The sequence below is a fragment of the Hemitrygon akajei genome, chromosome 7, assembly GCF_048418815.1.
Source record: "Hemitrygon akajei chromosome 7, sHemAka1.3, whole genome shotgun sequence".
NCBI lineage: Eukaryota > Metazoa > Chordata > Chondrichthyes > Myliobatiformes > Dasyatidae > Hemitrygon > Hemitrygon akajei.
In genome coordinates this window covers 154,888,559-154,905,437 of record NC_133130.1, presented here as the reverse complement: position 1 = coordinate 154,905,437, position 16,879 = coordinate 154,888,559, and the positions used below count along the sequence as shown (strand labels likewise).

General features: G+C 40.7%; 1 protein-coding gene across 5 annotated transcripts in view; it reads right to left on the bottom strand.

Moving 5' to 3' along the window:
• Positions 1-16,879, bottom strand: part of LOC140731037 (astrotactin-2-like) — a 1,710,280-nt gene that overhangs the window by 895,964 nt on the left and 797,437 nt on the right. For all 5 annotated transcript variants that reach the window (XM_073052234.1, XM_073052229.1, XM_073052230.1 and 2 more), the window contains 2 exons: positions 15,640-15,786; positions 3,681-3,848 (listed from right to left, as the gene is read on the bottom strand). In XM_073052234.1, the coding sequence (XP_072908335.1) occupies positions 3,681-3,848; positions 15,640-15,786 (315 nt within the window). The remainder of the gene's footprint in view (positions 1-3,680; positions 3,849-15,639; positions 15,787-16,879) is intronic.

Below are 16,879 nucleotides of genomic sequence, written 5' to 3'. Positions count from 1 at the left end.
GCATTTTTTGAGTTCCTGTTGGTTACCGACAATGCAAGTTCTGTGTCGTGCAGTCAGTGCTGCTCACATGGAGATGTTGATCCAGGGCTTCTGGTTTGGATAGACCCTGACCTATTTCTGGGGGACATCTTCGATGCACTTCCGGATGAAATTCGTGACCCGTTCCTCGAACTCAGAGATATCCTTGTCATGGAAGACATTCCAGTTGACGTCATCAAAGAAGTCCTGTAGCATGGAGACTGATTGATCGACCAACAGTGGACAGTTTTAACTATGGCCACCTTTTGTTTCAGCTTATACCTGTACCTGGGCAGCAGCGAGGAATGATCCGATGTTCCAAACAGCGGGCGAAGGAGTGCTTTGTAAGCATTGCCGAAGGGAGATTAGAAATGGTTAAGTATGCTATCTCCCCATGTGCTCACCTGGATGTGTTGACAAAAATTTGTAGAGTCTTTAAGCAGTGACGCTCTATTAAAATCCCCGACAACGAAGAAGGCAGCCTCTGTGTGTGCAGTCTCTAGAGTGCTGATGGTCTCGTACAGTTCCTTGAGAGCCGGGTCAGTATCAGCCTGCAGTGGAATATACACAGCTGTGATATTAACAGCCGTGAACTCCCTAGGCAGCTAGAACGGTCTACACAGCAGCCCAAGGTACTCCAGATCTGGGGAGCAAAAGGATTTGAGGGCATGCACATTCTGAGGGTTGCACCAAGCATTATTGACCATGAAGCATACCCCACCTCCTTACTCTTCCCAGAGAGGTTTGTTGACCTGTCTGCCCAGAGCAGTGAGAACCCAGAGGGCTCGATGGCATGATCCAGTATCTCGTTCATCATCCAGATCTCCATGAAGCACAAAGCATTACATTCCTCTGTTTCCCGCTGATAGGAGATTCTGGCTCTCAGTTTGCACAGCTTATTGGCCAGGGAGTGAACGTTAGCCGGGAGTATGCTAGGGAGCGGTAGCCGATTAGCGCACCGTCTCGGCCTCACCAGGATGCCTGCGCTTCTCCCTTGACTTTGATGCCGCTTCCAAGGTAGCGGTGGTGTAGTAGATGAGCCTCCCATTGATCACGCAAGCAGGGGTTCTCACTGTAGAAGAGGTGTCACGTAGTGGATAAGAGCCATCTTCCTGAAGTTCAGTAGAGTCAGTCTATTACATCTGTTGTGACTATCAGCTACTTGAACAAGAAATGTGAAGGAAATCACAGAAATTAACAGAATACTATAAAGTTGGAATGGAGCTCTTTCCATCATTCCAGAGAAATTGATTCAGCCCTCTATTATATGCTAATCCATTCCCTATCCCCAGCATAAATCTGTGCTCCAAATACTATGTCTTAGAGAGCTTAAGGTAAAGGGACCTTTAAGAGACAGTGATCATAATGAGATAGAACTCAGCCCTGCAGTTTGAGGAGAAGAAGCTAAAATCAGATGTATTGGTATTGTAGTGGAGTAAAAGTAACTATAGAAGCAGGAGAGGAACTGGCCATAGTTGATTGGAATAGGGGAGTAGCAGTAATGTAGCAGTAACTGGAGTTACTGGGAGTAATTCCGAAGTCACATGATTGATCCATCCCCATGCAGAAGCAGCATTCTAAAGAGAGGATGAGACAAAGACTGCTTTAAAGCAACAGGGAAGGGAAACAAGATAACAAAAAAAATAGTGGGAAGCTTTTAAAAAACAACAGAAAGCAGCTAATAAAGCAAAAAGGAAACAAAAAATAAATTACGAAGGTGACCTAGAGAATAATAGAAAAGAGGATCACCTGGACAATAGCAATACCTATGTTGGGCCGCTGTTTACTCAATACATCTCAGCATTCAATGCAATCATACCCTCAGTTCTAATCAACACGTTCTAAACCCTAGGTCTTTCTACCTTCATCTTCAACTGGATCCTTGATTTCCTCACCCTTTGCCTGACATATTTGTTGCAATTCTTTGAGGAAATAACAGTGGATGTTGCGTACTTAGATTTTCAGAAAGTCCTCGACAAGGTGCCACATATGAGGTTCTAAACAACATAGGAGACCACATGGTATTACAGGAAAGATGCTAGCATGGACCAAAGATTGGCTGACGAGCAGAAGGCAAAAAATGGGAACAAAGGGGCCTTTTCTGGTTGGCATTTGCTGATGTTCTGCAGGGGTCTGTGTCAGATTGACTGCTTTTCATAGTACATGTTAATGATCTGAATAATGGATTTGATGGATTTGAAGCTACATTTGTGGATAATGCAAAGATAGGTGGAGGGGCAGGCAGTATTCAGGAAGCTGGGAGTCTGAAAAAGGACTTGGACAGATTGGGAGAATGAGCAAGCAATTGACTGATGATATTCAGTGCAAGGAAGTGCATGGTCATACACTTGGATAGAATGAATAAAGGTACAGAATATTTTTTAAATACGGAGTAAATTCAGAAATCAAAAGTGCAAATGAAATGGGAGTGCTAGTGCAGGATTCACTAAAGGTTAACTTGCAGTAAAGAAGGCAAATGCAATGTTAACATTGACGTTGGGAGGACTGGAAAAGAAATCAAGGATGTAATGCTGAGCCTTCATAAGGCATTGGTCAGACCACATTTGGAGTATTGTGGGCAGTTTTGTGCCCCAAATCTAAGAAACAATGTGGCTGGCATTGGAAAGGGTGCAGAGGAGGTTTATGAAAATAATCACAGAAGGGAAGGGTAAATGTATGAGGAGCATTTGATGCCTCTGGGCTGTATTCACTGGAGTTTAAAAGAATGGGGGGGAGGGAGATCTCATTGAAATCTACTAAATACTGAAAGTCGTGGATAGAACAGACATGGACAATAGTCCAAATTACATAAATAAAAGCCATGATGTAATTAGAAAATTGTCAATTGATGCATAAGCATTGTCTGAGAAGTATTCCCCGCCTCCCGTTTGAAAATCTTCCTGGAATCTATTGTATTATCTCAGGGGTGGAATATTCAGCAAGGCCACAATCTCTTGGTACTGCACTGGAATACAGCTGGGATTTGTGTGTTCAAGTTTCTGGAGTTAGGTTTCAACTGGTACTTGATTTGGCAGCAAAAATTGAATCAAGGTAAATGCCTCTAATTTGGTCAAACCTCTATGCATTTTTAAAAAATCAGACATGAATTACACATTCCCCTGAACTGAACTCGGGAGAGGCTTTTTCAGTTCTTGGGCCTGAGATCTGTGTAATTCTCGAGATACAATATGATTTTCATGTAAATGTTCCGCAAAACCATGACCCATTACAAAAAGTTGTTTATAGCTTAAGTTTCCAAAGTTCTCTTCTATGAGATGAGGATTGAAATTAATAACTGAAAATAAACATTTTTGAGCATGAAAAACACAGAATCAAAACCAGATCCACATTTGCTTGATGAAGCTTTACTCTTCATGGAGTATTCATGCAAGCACTGTTCTGTAAAATCTTGTTTTGTTTTCATCGGCACTCTCAACTTGAAAGCATTAATTTTATCAGCTAAACTGCAATGCAAATTGTCTGAGGATGAATAAACTGAGGACGTTTTCCGTTCTATATTTAGAACCTACATTGGGTCTAACTGAAATAATTGCTAAAATAAACTCCAAAAATAGAAATAAAGTGAATAAACAAACAAAGATTTGCATAAATTCCATGGGTGACAATCTCAGAAGCCAAAAACTCAAGAATTCACAACTTACCAGTTTCTTCATCACAGAGATGTTCACAAGGCTCTAGTGTCTTTTGCCCACAAAGGTCTCTTGTCCATGCAGATGTGGAGTTGATTTGGTAAAACAGTGATAATTTGGCAGGATTCAACCAGTCTGAAACATCCAGAAAGCTTCCCTCACTGACAACAAAGCTGCTCCCTGAACAATGCAAAAATTGAAAGTTAAATCCATCGGAGTGATATCCATTGAACCAGTTTTTTTAAAAAATTGAAACACATGCTCAAATCATGTCAGATAGCCACAACTGATAAGACCATTAGATATAAGAGCAGAACTAGGCCATTTGGTCCATTGAGACTATTCCACCATTTCATCATGACTGATCCATTTTCCCTTCTCAGCCCCAATCTCCCTTGTTCTCCCTGTATCCCTTCCTGCCCTTTCTAATAAAGAATCTACCATCCTCTGCCTCAAATATATCCAATGACTTGGTCTCTACAGCTCACTACTCACTGGCTAAAGAAATTCATCCTCAACTCTGTTCTAACAGGACACTCCTCTATTCTGAGGCAGCGTCCTCTGGTCATAGATTCCCCAGCGAAGGAAATATCCTCTCCATGTCCATTCTACCAAGGCTTTTCAAAATTCAATTGGTTTCAGTGAGGTCACCCCTCACTCTATGATGGACAAAGATGTGCATAAATATATTAAGACACACATTGAGCACAATTTCTGATGGAGGATAGTTGACATTTCAAGATAATGTTTGCTAAGAACACATTGAAATATATTGCTTTCATTGCTGCATCTTAACAACCTCTGCATAAAAATGGAAAATATAATTGGAATAAAATTGCTTAAACATTTGTGCTGCTGTGGGTCAGAAATGGTCTGATATCCATTTCCTTCTAGGATATGATTGCAAATCACCACATTTTCGTAAGGCACTTAATGTTCATGCACACATCTTTCATCAGTGAGATATCCAGTACTTCTGCTACTCTCAGCAATCAGACAATTAATTTAAATCTTTTTGATTCACAAGAAACATATCTACTTCAACCCTGAGCGATACTCAAAACTAACACCATGCATGCTCCAAATCAGCTGCGTCTCTTAGGATTCTTTTAGGATTCTCAAGATTTTAAAACATTTCTTCCATTCATCCAGATGACCATCACATTGATTTTGTTGTCCTTATTTACAAATCAGATCTTTATGATGGTCCCCCTCTTTGTTTGCCCAAAGTTATTCAAATTTACACCAATTTTAAATGATTGTCGCTGTCAGTAAAAAGTCCCAGACAATCTGCCCTCTCACATCTTCCCCTGCATAGCTCTAGTTTTCACAGCGAATTCACTGTAATTTCTGTGACACCAGAGACACAAATTGCATGCGGCTGGGTATACGAATGCAAGTCCATCCTGTGAGTCATTGACAGTGGCGCTTCTCTTCCTGCTAGGTCAAATGTCTTTTATGCATACTTGATGCACAGAATGATGTGCTGGCAAGGAAACTGCCCCCTCTACCCCTAAGGAGCAGGCACTCTGTCTGGCTGTAACTGATGTGAGGAAGACCCTAGCCATGGTCAACCCACATAAAGCATGATAACATACGTGGTTGGGTGCTGGGAGACAGAGCAGTTCAGTTAACAGAGGTTCTAATGGACATCTTCAACAATTCACTGGAACAGTCCACTGTCCCCGCAGGCTTCAAGGCAGCCACTATCATCCCGGTGTCCAAGAAGTCAACAGAAACCTGTTTTAATGACTTCCATCCAGTGACACTGACCTCAATACTAATGAGGCATCTTTCAGTGGCTGGTTATGGACCACATTAAGTTCCATTTTTCTGCTGCACTTGACCCTTTCCAGTTTGCTTATTGCTCAAATCAGTCCACTGATGATGCCATAACCTCTGCCCTCCACTCCGTCTTGTCCCATCTGAAAAATGGTGCATCATACACCGAGATGTTGTTCATCAACTTTAGCTCAGCATTTTAACCCTCAGAAGCTGTACTCGTTGGATACTCAACAGCTCTCTTTTGTGACTAGATCTTGGACTTCTTACCAGAAAGACCGCACTCAGTTCACGTTGGCTAGCTCCATCACATTGAGCACCAGTCTGCTTGCTCAGCCCACTGCTGTTCATGCTGCTGACGCATGATTTTTTTACTTGATCTAGCTCAAGCCAAATCATCAAGTTTGCTAATAACACTGCAGTAGCTGGCCTCATAACAATAATGATGAGGCAGCATACAGAGAAGAGGCAGACCGGCTTGTAGAATGCTACAAGCAAAATAACTTGAGGCTCAAAGTTGACAAGACCAAAGAGATATTGTGGACTTTAGGAGGGTGCTGACTGACCACTCCTCAGTGCACATAAACAGCTCCTCCATGTAGAGACTTAGGAGTACCAAGTTTCTGGGAGCGCTTAGAAGAACAATACCACCTCTTTAGTTAAGAAAGCACAGCACTCTCTCCACGTCTTGAGGAGAATGAAGTGAGCAAAGCTCCCCTACACCCCCAATTCTAACCAATGTCTACAGAAGCACCATTGATTATGAGGATATCACTGTCTTGTATGGGAATTGCAAGGCATCTGTCCACAAGGCCCTACAAAATATTATGAGGACCACTAAGAGGATCATTGGGATCTCTCTTCCACATATTGAGATATTTATCAGGAGTGCTGCATACACAGGGCCCTAGGATTGTCAAGGGTCCCTCCCATCCATCCCACAATTTATTTGACTCCCTACCATCAGGCAGAAGGTAGGTCGCATCTGGAACTTCCAGTTGGCGGATGATTTCCCTCCACGCTGCTCTGACATATTGGGAAATCATGTACAGTACGTGGCAAGTTACAGGAATGGTTTGCCTTTGCCTTCTACCAGGTGAATTTATTTTTTAAGAGATCACATGCAAAGAACGTGCAAGGGAGCAGGCCGGATTTGAACTCTAGACCTCTCACCCTGAAATCCAGCACTGATGCCACTACACCATCAGCTGGGCAAGAAGGTACCATAGCATTACAAAAAGGATTATTAGAATGGGGAACAGCTTCCTTCCCCTGGCTGTGAGACTATTGAACTCTCTCTCAATTTTATACATTGCGTGTGAGTTATACATATGTGTTGTGTACCTTGCTCCAGAGGAAAGTTGTTTCATTTGGCGACATACATACATGCAGTTAAATGACAATAAACTTGAACTTGAAATCTGCTGGTTTGTGTTGGTGAATAGCTATAGCTATAGTGCCCATACAAGATGTACCACTTCCAGCTATTCTAAAATAAATTTATGGAATAGAAACAAACACAATCTTCCTTTTGAGATAATTAAAAACCAATTTAACTTCCACTTCCTTTACACAGTCTGTTTTCAGCTGGAGAACTGGTCGAGCTCACATAACTATATGCTTTCAACATCTTTCAAAGATACATTTAATGAAAAGATAATCATCACCCTTCACCCTTGAAAACTTTTTCAATTTGCCTCTGACTTAAATCACCCCATGTTAACAGTTGATTCAAAATCCTTTTTTCAAGTTTCACCCCTTCCACAAAACCTAAACCTAAGCTCCGTTCGTTCCTACATCACTTATGTATTCAAATTACACAATCATCTTCCAGTTCTCTGAGCATAGTCAAACATTTCTTGTGTTGTTCTTCACGCAATGATCTATGCTTGCTCCGTCAATCATTAAAATGATATCTCCCTCAGCATCACTGCTTTGCTGCCCTTACAAAGCATGAAATTCATCAATCATATACACTTATGACATTACTGGATGCTATTCAGAGTAACAAGTCTACACCAGCTCTCAGAGTACTACATTCCCTGACTTACTCCCCTGGAACTTAGTGTTTCCCACATAAGTCCAAAAACATTTCCTGATTTTCCCACCAGTCAGCCACATCAGAGTTAATCGCAACAGCCATACCTGGGACATGGGACAAAACTGAACCACCCAGGGGAAGACCACATGGAAAACGTGCAAACTCCATGCAGGCAACATTAGAAGTCAGAATTGAACATGAGTAGCTGGGACAGCACCACTGGGGACTATCACACTTGGTTTGCACCTTGGTTTTCCTCTCACAGCAAGCTTTTTCCTCCTGCCTTCCCTCATTATTCACCTTGCTCTTTGTTTATACTTCATGAAAAAGATTTGAAACACTTTTTCCCAGGTTGTGAGCAATACAGAAGAGTTAGATTGTGTGCATTCTGTGATAACTAATGAGAGTATTTATCTTTTTTTGTCCATTCAAGCCTATGTCATCATGAAATTAATCACTCTAAGTTGAGTCTAAGACAGGAAAACTAACAACACATTTACAGTGGCTGGCTGGTTTAAAGTTAAGTGCCCTACAAGAGATGAACAACATATTCTCAAGATTTTTTAAGAGAACGTTCAAGAGAATGCTCTTTTACCTATGTGTCATCTTTAAGCTGATTGAAGCAATTTGTTTAAACCAAGAATATAAGGAGCATACCTTCAGTAATGATAACAACTGTTTTTTGCCCCCAAAGGTTACTGAATTGCAATTATATCCGCTTTCCAACAAGCTGATTGTTCCCCTAATATTCTGCTCAGCAGTATATTGAAGCACATCAATTGTTGATAAAGGTAAGAGATTGAAATTACATTTATTTATGTCTAGTGTACAGTATTGAGATTTTAATCTGGCCCAACACATTGATATATATGGGCTGCTTCCAGCATAATCTTTGAACTGTGTTGGTCATTGACTCAGACCAACGCCCAGAATCTGCAGAATTTTTTCCTGTTTATAACACACTTCACTGTGTGTTTTGATTTGCATGTGACGAATGTGGCTAATAAAGCAAATACTAATCATATATATTTTTAATAAAGCTAATCTTTTGATGCAATTACAAAGAAGGAACGCCGGTGGCTATACCTCATTAGGAGTCTGAAGAGATTTGGAATGACATTCAAGACTCTAGCAAGTCTCTACAGATGTACGGTGGAGAGTAATCTGACTAACAGATCGGCATGTTAGGACCCAGGACGGCAGTCACTCTTTACAGAAGGACTGAGTTCATCTGGCTGCTCTCCTCATATGCAGACTAAAATATGTTTCTGATACTCTGAGATTTATGTGATTATTAGACTGTACGTCATATCAGTTTCCTTCAGTTTCTCGGTGTTTTCTTTCTTGTGGCCAATTGGCTGGTGGGTGATCTGTTAATTTTTTTGTGTTTAGGGTGGGGTTGGTGGTTTGGTGCTACTGTGGCTGTTCTTTCTGCGAGCGAGGGGGTAGGGGCCTGCTATTGTCGCGGATTTTTTGCTGCGGGGGAGAGGGTGATTTTGGGGTCTGCGAGTTTTGTCTCTTGTTTCTTTTCATTTTCATGTCGGGGTGGGGGTGGAGTTGATGTCTTTTCTTTCATCGACCCTCATGGTCTTTCTCTATTCAATGGCTAACGTGTAGACAAATATCAGAGTTGTATTGTACAAGCTTACTTCAATAATAAAATGAACCATTGACCCTTTTGAACTTTTGGCTGGTTGCATCACCATTTGGTATGGAAGATCTAATGCACGGGATCAAAAAAGGCCACAGATGCCTGTAGACTCGGCCAGCTCCATCACAGGCATACCCCTCCCCTCCACTGAGGATATCTTCAAGAGTCAGTGTCTCAAGATTGCAGCATCCAGCATTAGGGGACAATCTCCATCTGAGACATGTCCTCTTCTCATTACTATCATCAGGAAGGACACACAGGAGCTTGAGGACCCTCACTCAAAGTTTTTAGGAACAGCTTCTTCCCCTCTGTCATCAGATTTCTCAACTGTTCATGAACATTTTCTCACTATTCCTCCTTTGCACACTATTTATTTATTTTATTGTAACTTATAATAATTTTTTTATGTATTGCAATGTACTGTTACAAAGACAACAAATTTCATAACATATGCCAGTGATAATAAACCTGATTCTGATTACACACTGGTAAAGGACTGGATAATCCCTTAACAATGTTTATTACTGGTGATGAATGCATTTTAAGGTATAGCAATAAAATCAGTCTACCACTTCAAGGGAAAAATAATTATATTTTATTATGTAGCCTGACTGTGTGAATTCAAGGAAAAATTATAAATTATACAAAGTAAGTTATGATAATAACGTGTTTGTAGCATTTTGATTTTATGCATTGTTTCAGTGCAATGTCCTAAAGGTAACTTGTACCATGTAACTTTTAGAAAGATTTATTGCATGCTCCTACATTAGATGGAAATATCTTGATTGTTTACTTGCTAGAACCCATAGAACAGATGGCGTTTCAGCCTCTTGAGCCTGTTCTTGCATTCAAAATCAGGAAAATGTGTCATGCCTGGCTTTTCCCCATATCCTTTCATTAACAGAAGTCAGTTTCACCTACCCACAGGAACACAGGTACTCCCCATTTCACTAAGGTGGGAGGACTATTTCTTTATTTATTTATTGAGATACAACATGGAGTAGGCCAATCTGTTCACAATCAGTATCAGAACCAGGTTTAGTATCACCGGCATACGTTCTCTTTGTGGCAGCAGTGCAATGCAATACATAATTCAGACAGCAAAGAGTTAAGTAGTGTCACAGAGGCAAAATTCAAAAGGGCGAGGAATGGAGGAGTGAAGGTGCTGTACTTAAATGAACTTGCCATTCAGAGTAAGGGGGTCAAATTTGTGGCGCGATTAGAGATTCGTCAGTATGATGTTATGGGCATCACTGAATCGTGGCTGAAAGAAGGCCATCGTTGGCAACTTAACATCAAAAGATATAATTTCTATTGTAAAGACAGGCAGGAAGACATAGGTGGTGGTGTGGCTCTGTTTGTAAGAGATAGAATTACATGTTTAGAAAAAGGTGACATAGGGTCAGAGAATGTTGAATCTTTGAGGGTGGAGTTAAGAAACTGCACGGGTGAAAAAAAACACTATGGGAATCATATATAGGCCTCTAAATAGTAGCCAAGATGTGGGGTTGAGATTGCAAAGGGAGCTGGAAAAGGCATGTAACAAGAGTAATGTCTCAATTGTAATGGGAACTTCAACATGCAAGGGGATTGGGAAAATCAGGTTGGTGTCGGATGGCAAGAGGGGGAATTTAGATAGATAGATAGATAGATAGATAGATACTTTATTCATCCCCATGGGGAAATTCAACATTTTTTCCAGTGTCCCATACACTTATTGTAGCAAAACTAATTACATACAATACTTAACTCAGTATAAATATGATATGCATCTAAAATCACCCTCTCAAAAAAACATTAATAAATAGCTTTTAAAAAGTTCTTAAATAGTTTACTAAAATACATTGAATGGTAACTAAGCTCAGTCCTAACCCCGGCACTTTAACATATCTTGCCCCTGGCAGTTGAATTGTAAAGCCGAATGGCATTGGGGAGTAATGACCTCTTCATCCTGTCTCAGGAGCATTGCATCGATAGCAACCTGCCGCTGAAGCTGCTTCTCTGTCTCTGGATGGTGCTATGCAGAGGATGTTCAGGGTTTTCCATGATTGACCGTAGCCTACTCAACGCCCTTCGCTCTGCTACCGATGTCATACTCTCCAGTTCTGTGCCCACGACAGAGCCCGCCTTCCTTACCAGCTTATTAATACGTGACGCGTCCCTCTTCTTAATGCTGCCTCCCCAACATGCCACCACAAAGAAGAGGGCGCTCTCCACAACTGACCTATAGAATTTATTGAATGCTTACAGGATAGCTTTTTAGAGCAGCTGTGTTTGAGCCTACTCGGGGAAAGGCTGTCTTAGATTGGGTGTTGTGTAATAACTCAGATCTTACTTGGGAGCTTAATGTAAAGGAACCCTGGGAAGCTGTGATCACAATATGATTGACTTCATACTGAAATATGAGAGGGAGAAACATAAGTCACATGTATCAATATCACAATGGAATAAAGGGAATTACAGAGGCATGAGAGAGGAGTTTGCCAGGTCGATTTGAAGAGAATACTGGCGGGGAAATTAACAGAGCAGAGTTGGCTGAAGTTTCTGGGAATAGTTCACAAGGCGCAGGATGGATATGTCCCACAGAAGAAGATGTTCTCAAATGGCAGGGGTAGGTAAACATGGCCGAGAAGGGAAGTTAAGGGTGCACAAAGGCCAAGGAAAGGGCATATAATGTAACAAAAGTGAGTGGGAAGTTGGATGCCTGGGAAGCTTTTACAATCCAACAAAAAGCAACTAAAAAAGCTATAAGCAGGGAAAAGATGAAATATGAGGGCAGACTAGCCAATAATAAAAAGCAGCATGCTAAAAGATTTTTCAGTTATATGAAGAGGAAAAGGGAGGTGAGAGTTGATATGGGACTACTGGAAAATGATACTGGTGAAGTAGTAATAGGGTACAAAGAAACGGCAGATAAATTTAGTAAGTACTTTGCATCAGTCTTCACTGTTAAAGACACCTGCAGTGTGCCAGAGGTCCATGAGTGTCAGGGAGCAGGAGTGAGTGCCATTGCTATTACAAAGGAAAAAGTGCTAGGCAAACTCAAAGATTGTAAGGTGGATAAGTCACCTGGACCAGATGGACTACATCCCAGAGTCCTGAGAGAGGTTACTGAAGAGATAATGGATGCAATGGTAATGACCTTTCAAGAATCACTTGATTCTGGCATGGTCCCAGAGGTCTGAAAGATTGCAAATGTCACTCCACTCTTTAAGAAGGGAGGAAGGCAACATAAAGGAAATTATTGGCCAGTTAGCCTAACCTCCGTGGTTGGGAAAGCGTTGGAGTCCATTATTAAGGAAGAGGTATTGGGGTACTGGGAGAGTAAATAAAATAATTCAAAGTCAGCATGGTTTCTATGAAGGGAAATCTTGTCTGACAAATCTGTTACAGCTCTCCGAGGAAGTAACAAGCAGGGTGGACAAAGGAGAGGCAGTGGATATCATTTCCTTGGATTTCCTGAAGGGATTTGCTAAGTTGCCACACATGAGGCTGCTTAACAAGATAAAATCTTGGGGTTACAGGATAGATACTGGTATGCACTGAGGAATATTTGACAGGCAGAAGACAGTGAGTGGGAATAAAAGGGGCTTTTTTTGGTTGGCCGCCAGTGACTAGTGACGTTCCTCAGGGGTCAGTATTGGAAAAGCTTCTTTTCACATTGTTTGTCAATGATTTAGAGAATGGAGTTGATGGCTTTGTGGCGAGGTTTGCTGATGATACAAAGATAGGTGGAGAGGTAGGTAATGCTAAGGAAGCAATGAGAATGCAGCAGGGCTAAGACAAATTGGAACAATGGGCAAAAAATTGGCAGATGGAATAGTGTTGGGAAATACTTGATAATGCATTTTAGTAAAAGGACCAATAGAGTGGACTATTATCTAAATGGGGAGAAGGTTCAAACATCAGAGGTGCAGAGGGACTTAGGAGTCTTCGTGCCAGAATCCCAGAAGGTTAATTTACAGGCTGAGTCTGTTGTAAAGAAGGAAAATGCAATGTTGGCATTTATTTCAATGGCAATAGAAAATAAAAGCAAGGAGATAATGTTGTGGCCTTATAAGACACTAGCCAGACCGCACTTGGAATATTGTCAACAGTTTTGTGCCCTGTATCTCAGAAAGGATGTGTTATCATTTGGAGAAAATCCAGAGGAGGTTCACAAGGATGATTCTGGGAATGAAGGGGTTAACATATGAGGAGCATTTGGCAGCTTTGGGCCTGTACTCACTGGAATTTAGAAGAATGCTGGGGGATCTCATTGAAACCTACTGAATGTTGAAAGGACTAGATAGGGTGGATGTGGAGAGGATGTTTCCTATGGTGGGGGTATCCAAAACAAGAGGGCACAGCCTCAAAATTGAGGGGTGACCTTTTAGAACAGAGGTAAGATGGAATCCTTTTAGACAGAGAGTAGTGAATCTGTGGAATGCTTAGCCACAGACTGCAGTGGAGCCAAGTCCGTGGGTATACTTAAGGCAGAAGTTGATAGTTTCCAGATTGGTCAAGGCATCAAAGGATATGATGAGAGGGCAGGTGTATGGGGTTGAGTTCGATCACAGATCAGCAATGATTAAATGGCAGTGCAGACTCGATGGGCTGAATAGCCTAATACTGCTCTTATGTCTTATGGCCCAATAATAGAAAAAACAGTAAGTATGTGAATATTAAATTGTTAAATTAAATAAGTAGTGCAAATATAGAAATAAAAAAGCAGTGAGTTAATATTCATGGATTCAATTTTGATTCAGAAATCAGATGGCAGAGGGGAAGAAGCTGGTCCTGAATCATTGAGTGTGTGCTTTCAGGCTTCCATACCTCCTTCCTGATGGCAGCAATGAGAACATGGCATAACCTGAGTGATGGGGGATGGGGTGGGTCTTTAAGTTGGATGCCGCCTTTCTGAGGCAATGCTCCTTGAAGATGTCTTGGATACTACATTGGCTAGTGCCCATGATGGAGCTGACTGAGTATACAACCCTCTGCAGCTGATTTCAATCCTGGACAGTAGCCACCGATGCACACCCCCCCCACCCCCCATACCAGACAGAGATGCACCCAGTTAGAATACCCTCCACGGTACATCTGTAGAAACTTGTGAGTGTCTTTGGTGACATACCAAATCCCCTCAAACTCCTGTTGAAATACTGCTGCTGTTGTGCCTTCTTTGTAGCTGTGTCAATATCTTTGCTCCACGGTAGATACTCAGAGATATTGACACCCAGGAACTTGAAATTGCTCACTCTTTGAGTGTTCAATGTTATTCACTTAAAGTACAAAGACCATTAAAACCAGAAACACATTATGCAGAAAGATAGAAACAAGGATGAACTGTTCTCTATAATGTTCTGCAAATACTGTGCATGTGATGTGGTTTTCCTTTGAGCCCATCTAGTTTAAAAAAATGTTTATTTTTGCTTTCTGAAAGTTTCAATCAAAAACATGCTACAAAAAAACATCCAATTTCTGAATAGACATTGAACCCATGAGCACCACTTCACTACTTTTTTATTTCTATTGTTTGCACTTCTTATTTAATTTAATAATTTAATATACTTACAGCAATTCAGATTTTTCTCCATGATTATGTATTGCATTGTACTGCTGCCACAAAGTTAACATATTTCTCGACATATGCCGATGATATTAAACTTGATTCTGATTCTGACAAAATCTCGCAAGAAGAGGAAATTATAAAGCCTTTTCCTTGAAATGATTTAGTAATATGTGTATGAGTGATATATGGGTGTATTTTGATTAATATAGTCAAAACTATGTTTATTACAAAATATAGCCATTTTAATCAACCATTAATTAGTACCCTGTTTCTTCTTAAAGACTGAAGATGTTTCCCAAAATATTCCCAAGTTATATTAATGGATGGTTTCTTAGAAAATAACAAAATATCAATTGACTTAAAATTGTCAGTGAATGAAGAGGCACTCAGAAATGACTCCCCTAATTTTTAGCAGTTCCCCAAATACCAGTTAGCATAAATTCCCAAGGGAGACGTTCCACACCGGGGCCATGACCAATTTTGGAGGCTGTCTGGTTTCCAGGAAGATAACACACAAAACTGCAGGAACTTTAGTTATGCTTATAGTGATTTGCAATTAAAATTCTGTAATTTTATGCATGAGTTGTGCCAATTTTGGGCAAACTGTGCTTCAAGAGTTTCATTAAAACTCAAGGGGAGCTCCTGTAAGAGCAGAATAAGCAAGAAATTAACTAATTTTAAAAGTCTGACATAAACATTTTTGTAGTTTTATAATGCTGTTAGCTTTGTTAATTGAATCATATCAAATATAAAGATAAAATATTTGATGGGAATCAATTTAGCTGATGTTCACAATCAAAAGATATAGATCAGCGTTATTAAAAAAGACTTAAAACACACACACACACACACACACACACACACACACACACACACACACACGTTACTACCATCAATCACATAACTCTTCTGCTCTGCAAATATCTATAATGGAAAAACTCACCATCGGCAATGAAGTGCTCAGGAACATGCAGAGTCACCTTCACCATCAAAGGGCATGTCAAGTGGCCTCCATACACCACAGTTAGGACACAGCTGCTCACAGTGATTAGTGTGAGGGCTGTTCTGTTCAAGGGGCTCCTTGGAGATCCTAGGGAACAAAACAGTTTCTTACTAAAGGTGATTGCACAGTTCTTATCATACCTTGACAGTATTACAGATTGCACAGGTTTGGTGGAAAAGTTGAAGTCTGTTTAGTCATTGTTCTCTCAATTAAGCATAAATCATAATTATACTGTTATAACCCAAAATATAAATCATAGTTATTCGAGGAGTAATTGGTCCCAAGTATGGGATCAAAGCTGGACTAACTTTGATGTCACAGCAGAGAAATGGGCTCTTCGGCCCATCGTGTGCATGCCGACATTTTGTGCATCTACTCTAATTCTATTTGCCCACAGTGCCTATCCAATCATCTGTCTCTTAAACATAGCGCCCTACACAAAATGCTGGAGGAACTCAGCAGGTCAGATAGCATCCATGGAAATAAACAATCAACATTTTAGGTTGAGATCCTTTCTCAGGACACAGTGATTGCATCTTAAACATAGTGACTGCATCTAATTCCACCACCTTCTCCAGTAATGTGTTCCAGATATCAACCACTTTGTGTAAAACAATTTTCCTTGCAAACTCCTTTTGAAACACCTTCCTCTCACCATAAACCCATTTCTGACTCCCACGGGGGAAAATTTTCTATCTACCTACTTTGTGTCTTTTATTTGCTACTGAGGTTACCCATTCTCTCCAGGGAAAACACACCCAGCGTCCAATCCGGGCAACACCCCAACAAATCATCTCTGCACTCTCTTCAATATAACCACTTCCTTCCAAAAGTGTGGTGATCAGAAGAGCATACAATGCAATCTCATCAGGGTTTTGTAAAATTGTGACATTACATCCCAATTTTCATTTTCTGTATCCTGATCCATGAAGACAAGTATTCCACATGTCTTTTCACTCTCCTGTATATCACTGTTGCCACTTTCAAGAACTGTGGACTTAATCCCCATGTCTCTATTCATCCTGCTGCAAGTAAGTTTTACATTGCCCTTTGCAAACATACACTTGCACATATGATCATTAACATGGCTTTGACAGTCATAAGTACATTGAAGTGATAGAAGGAAAAATCATTACAGAATGTAGAATATAAACGCTTGGGTCACATGACTTTATTAGGT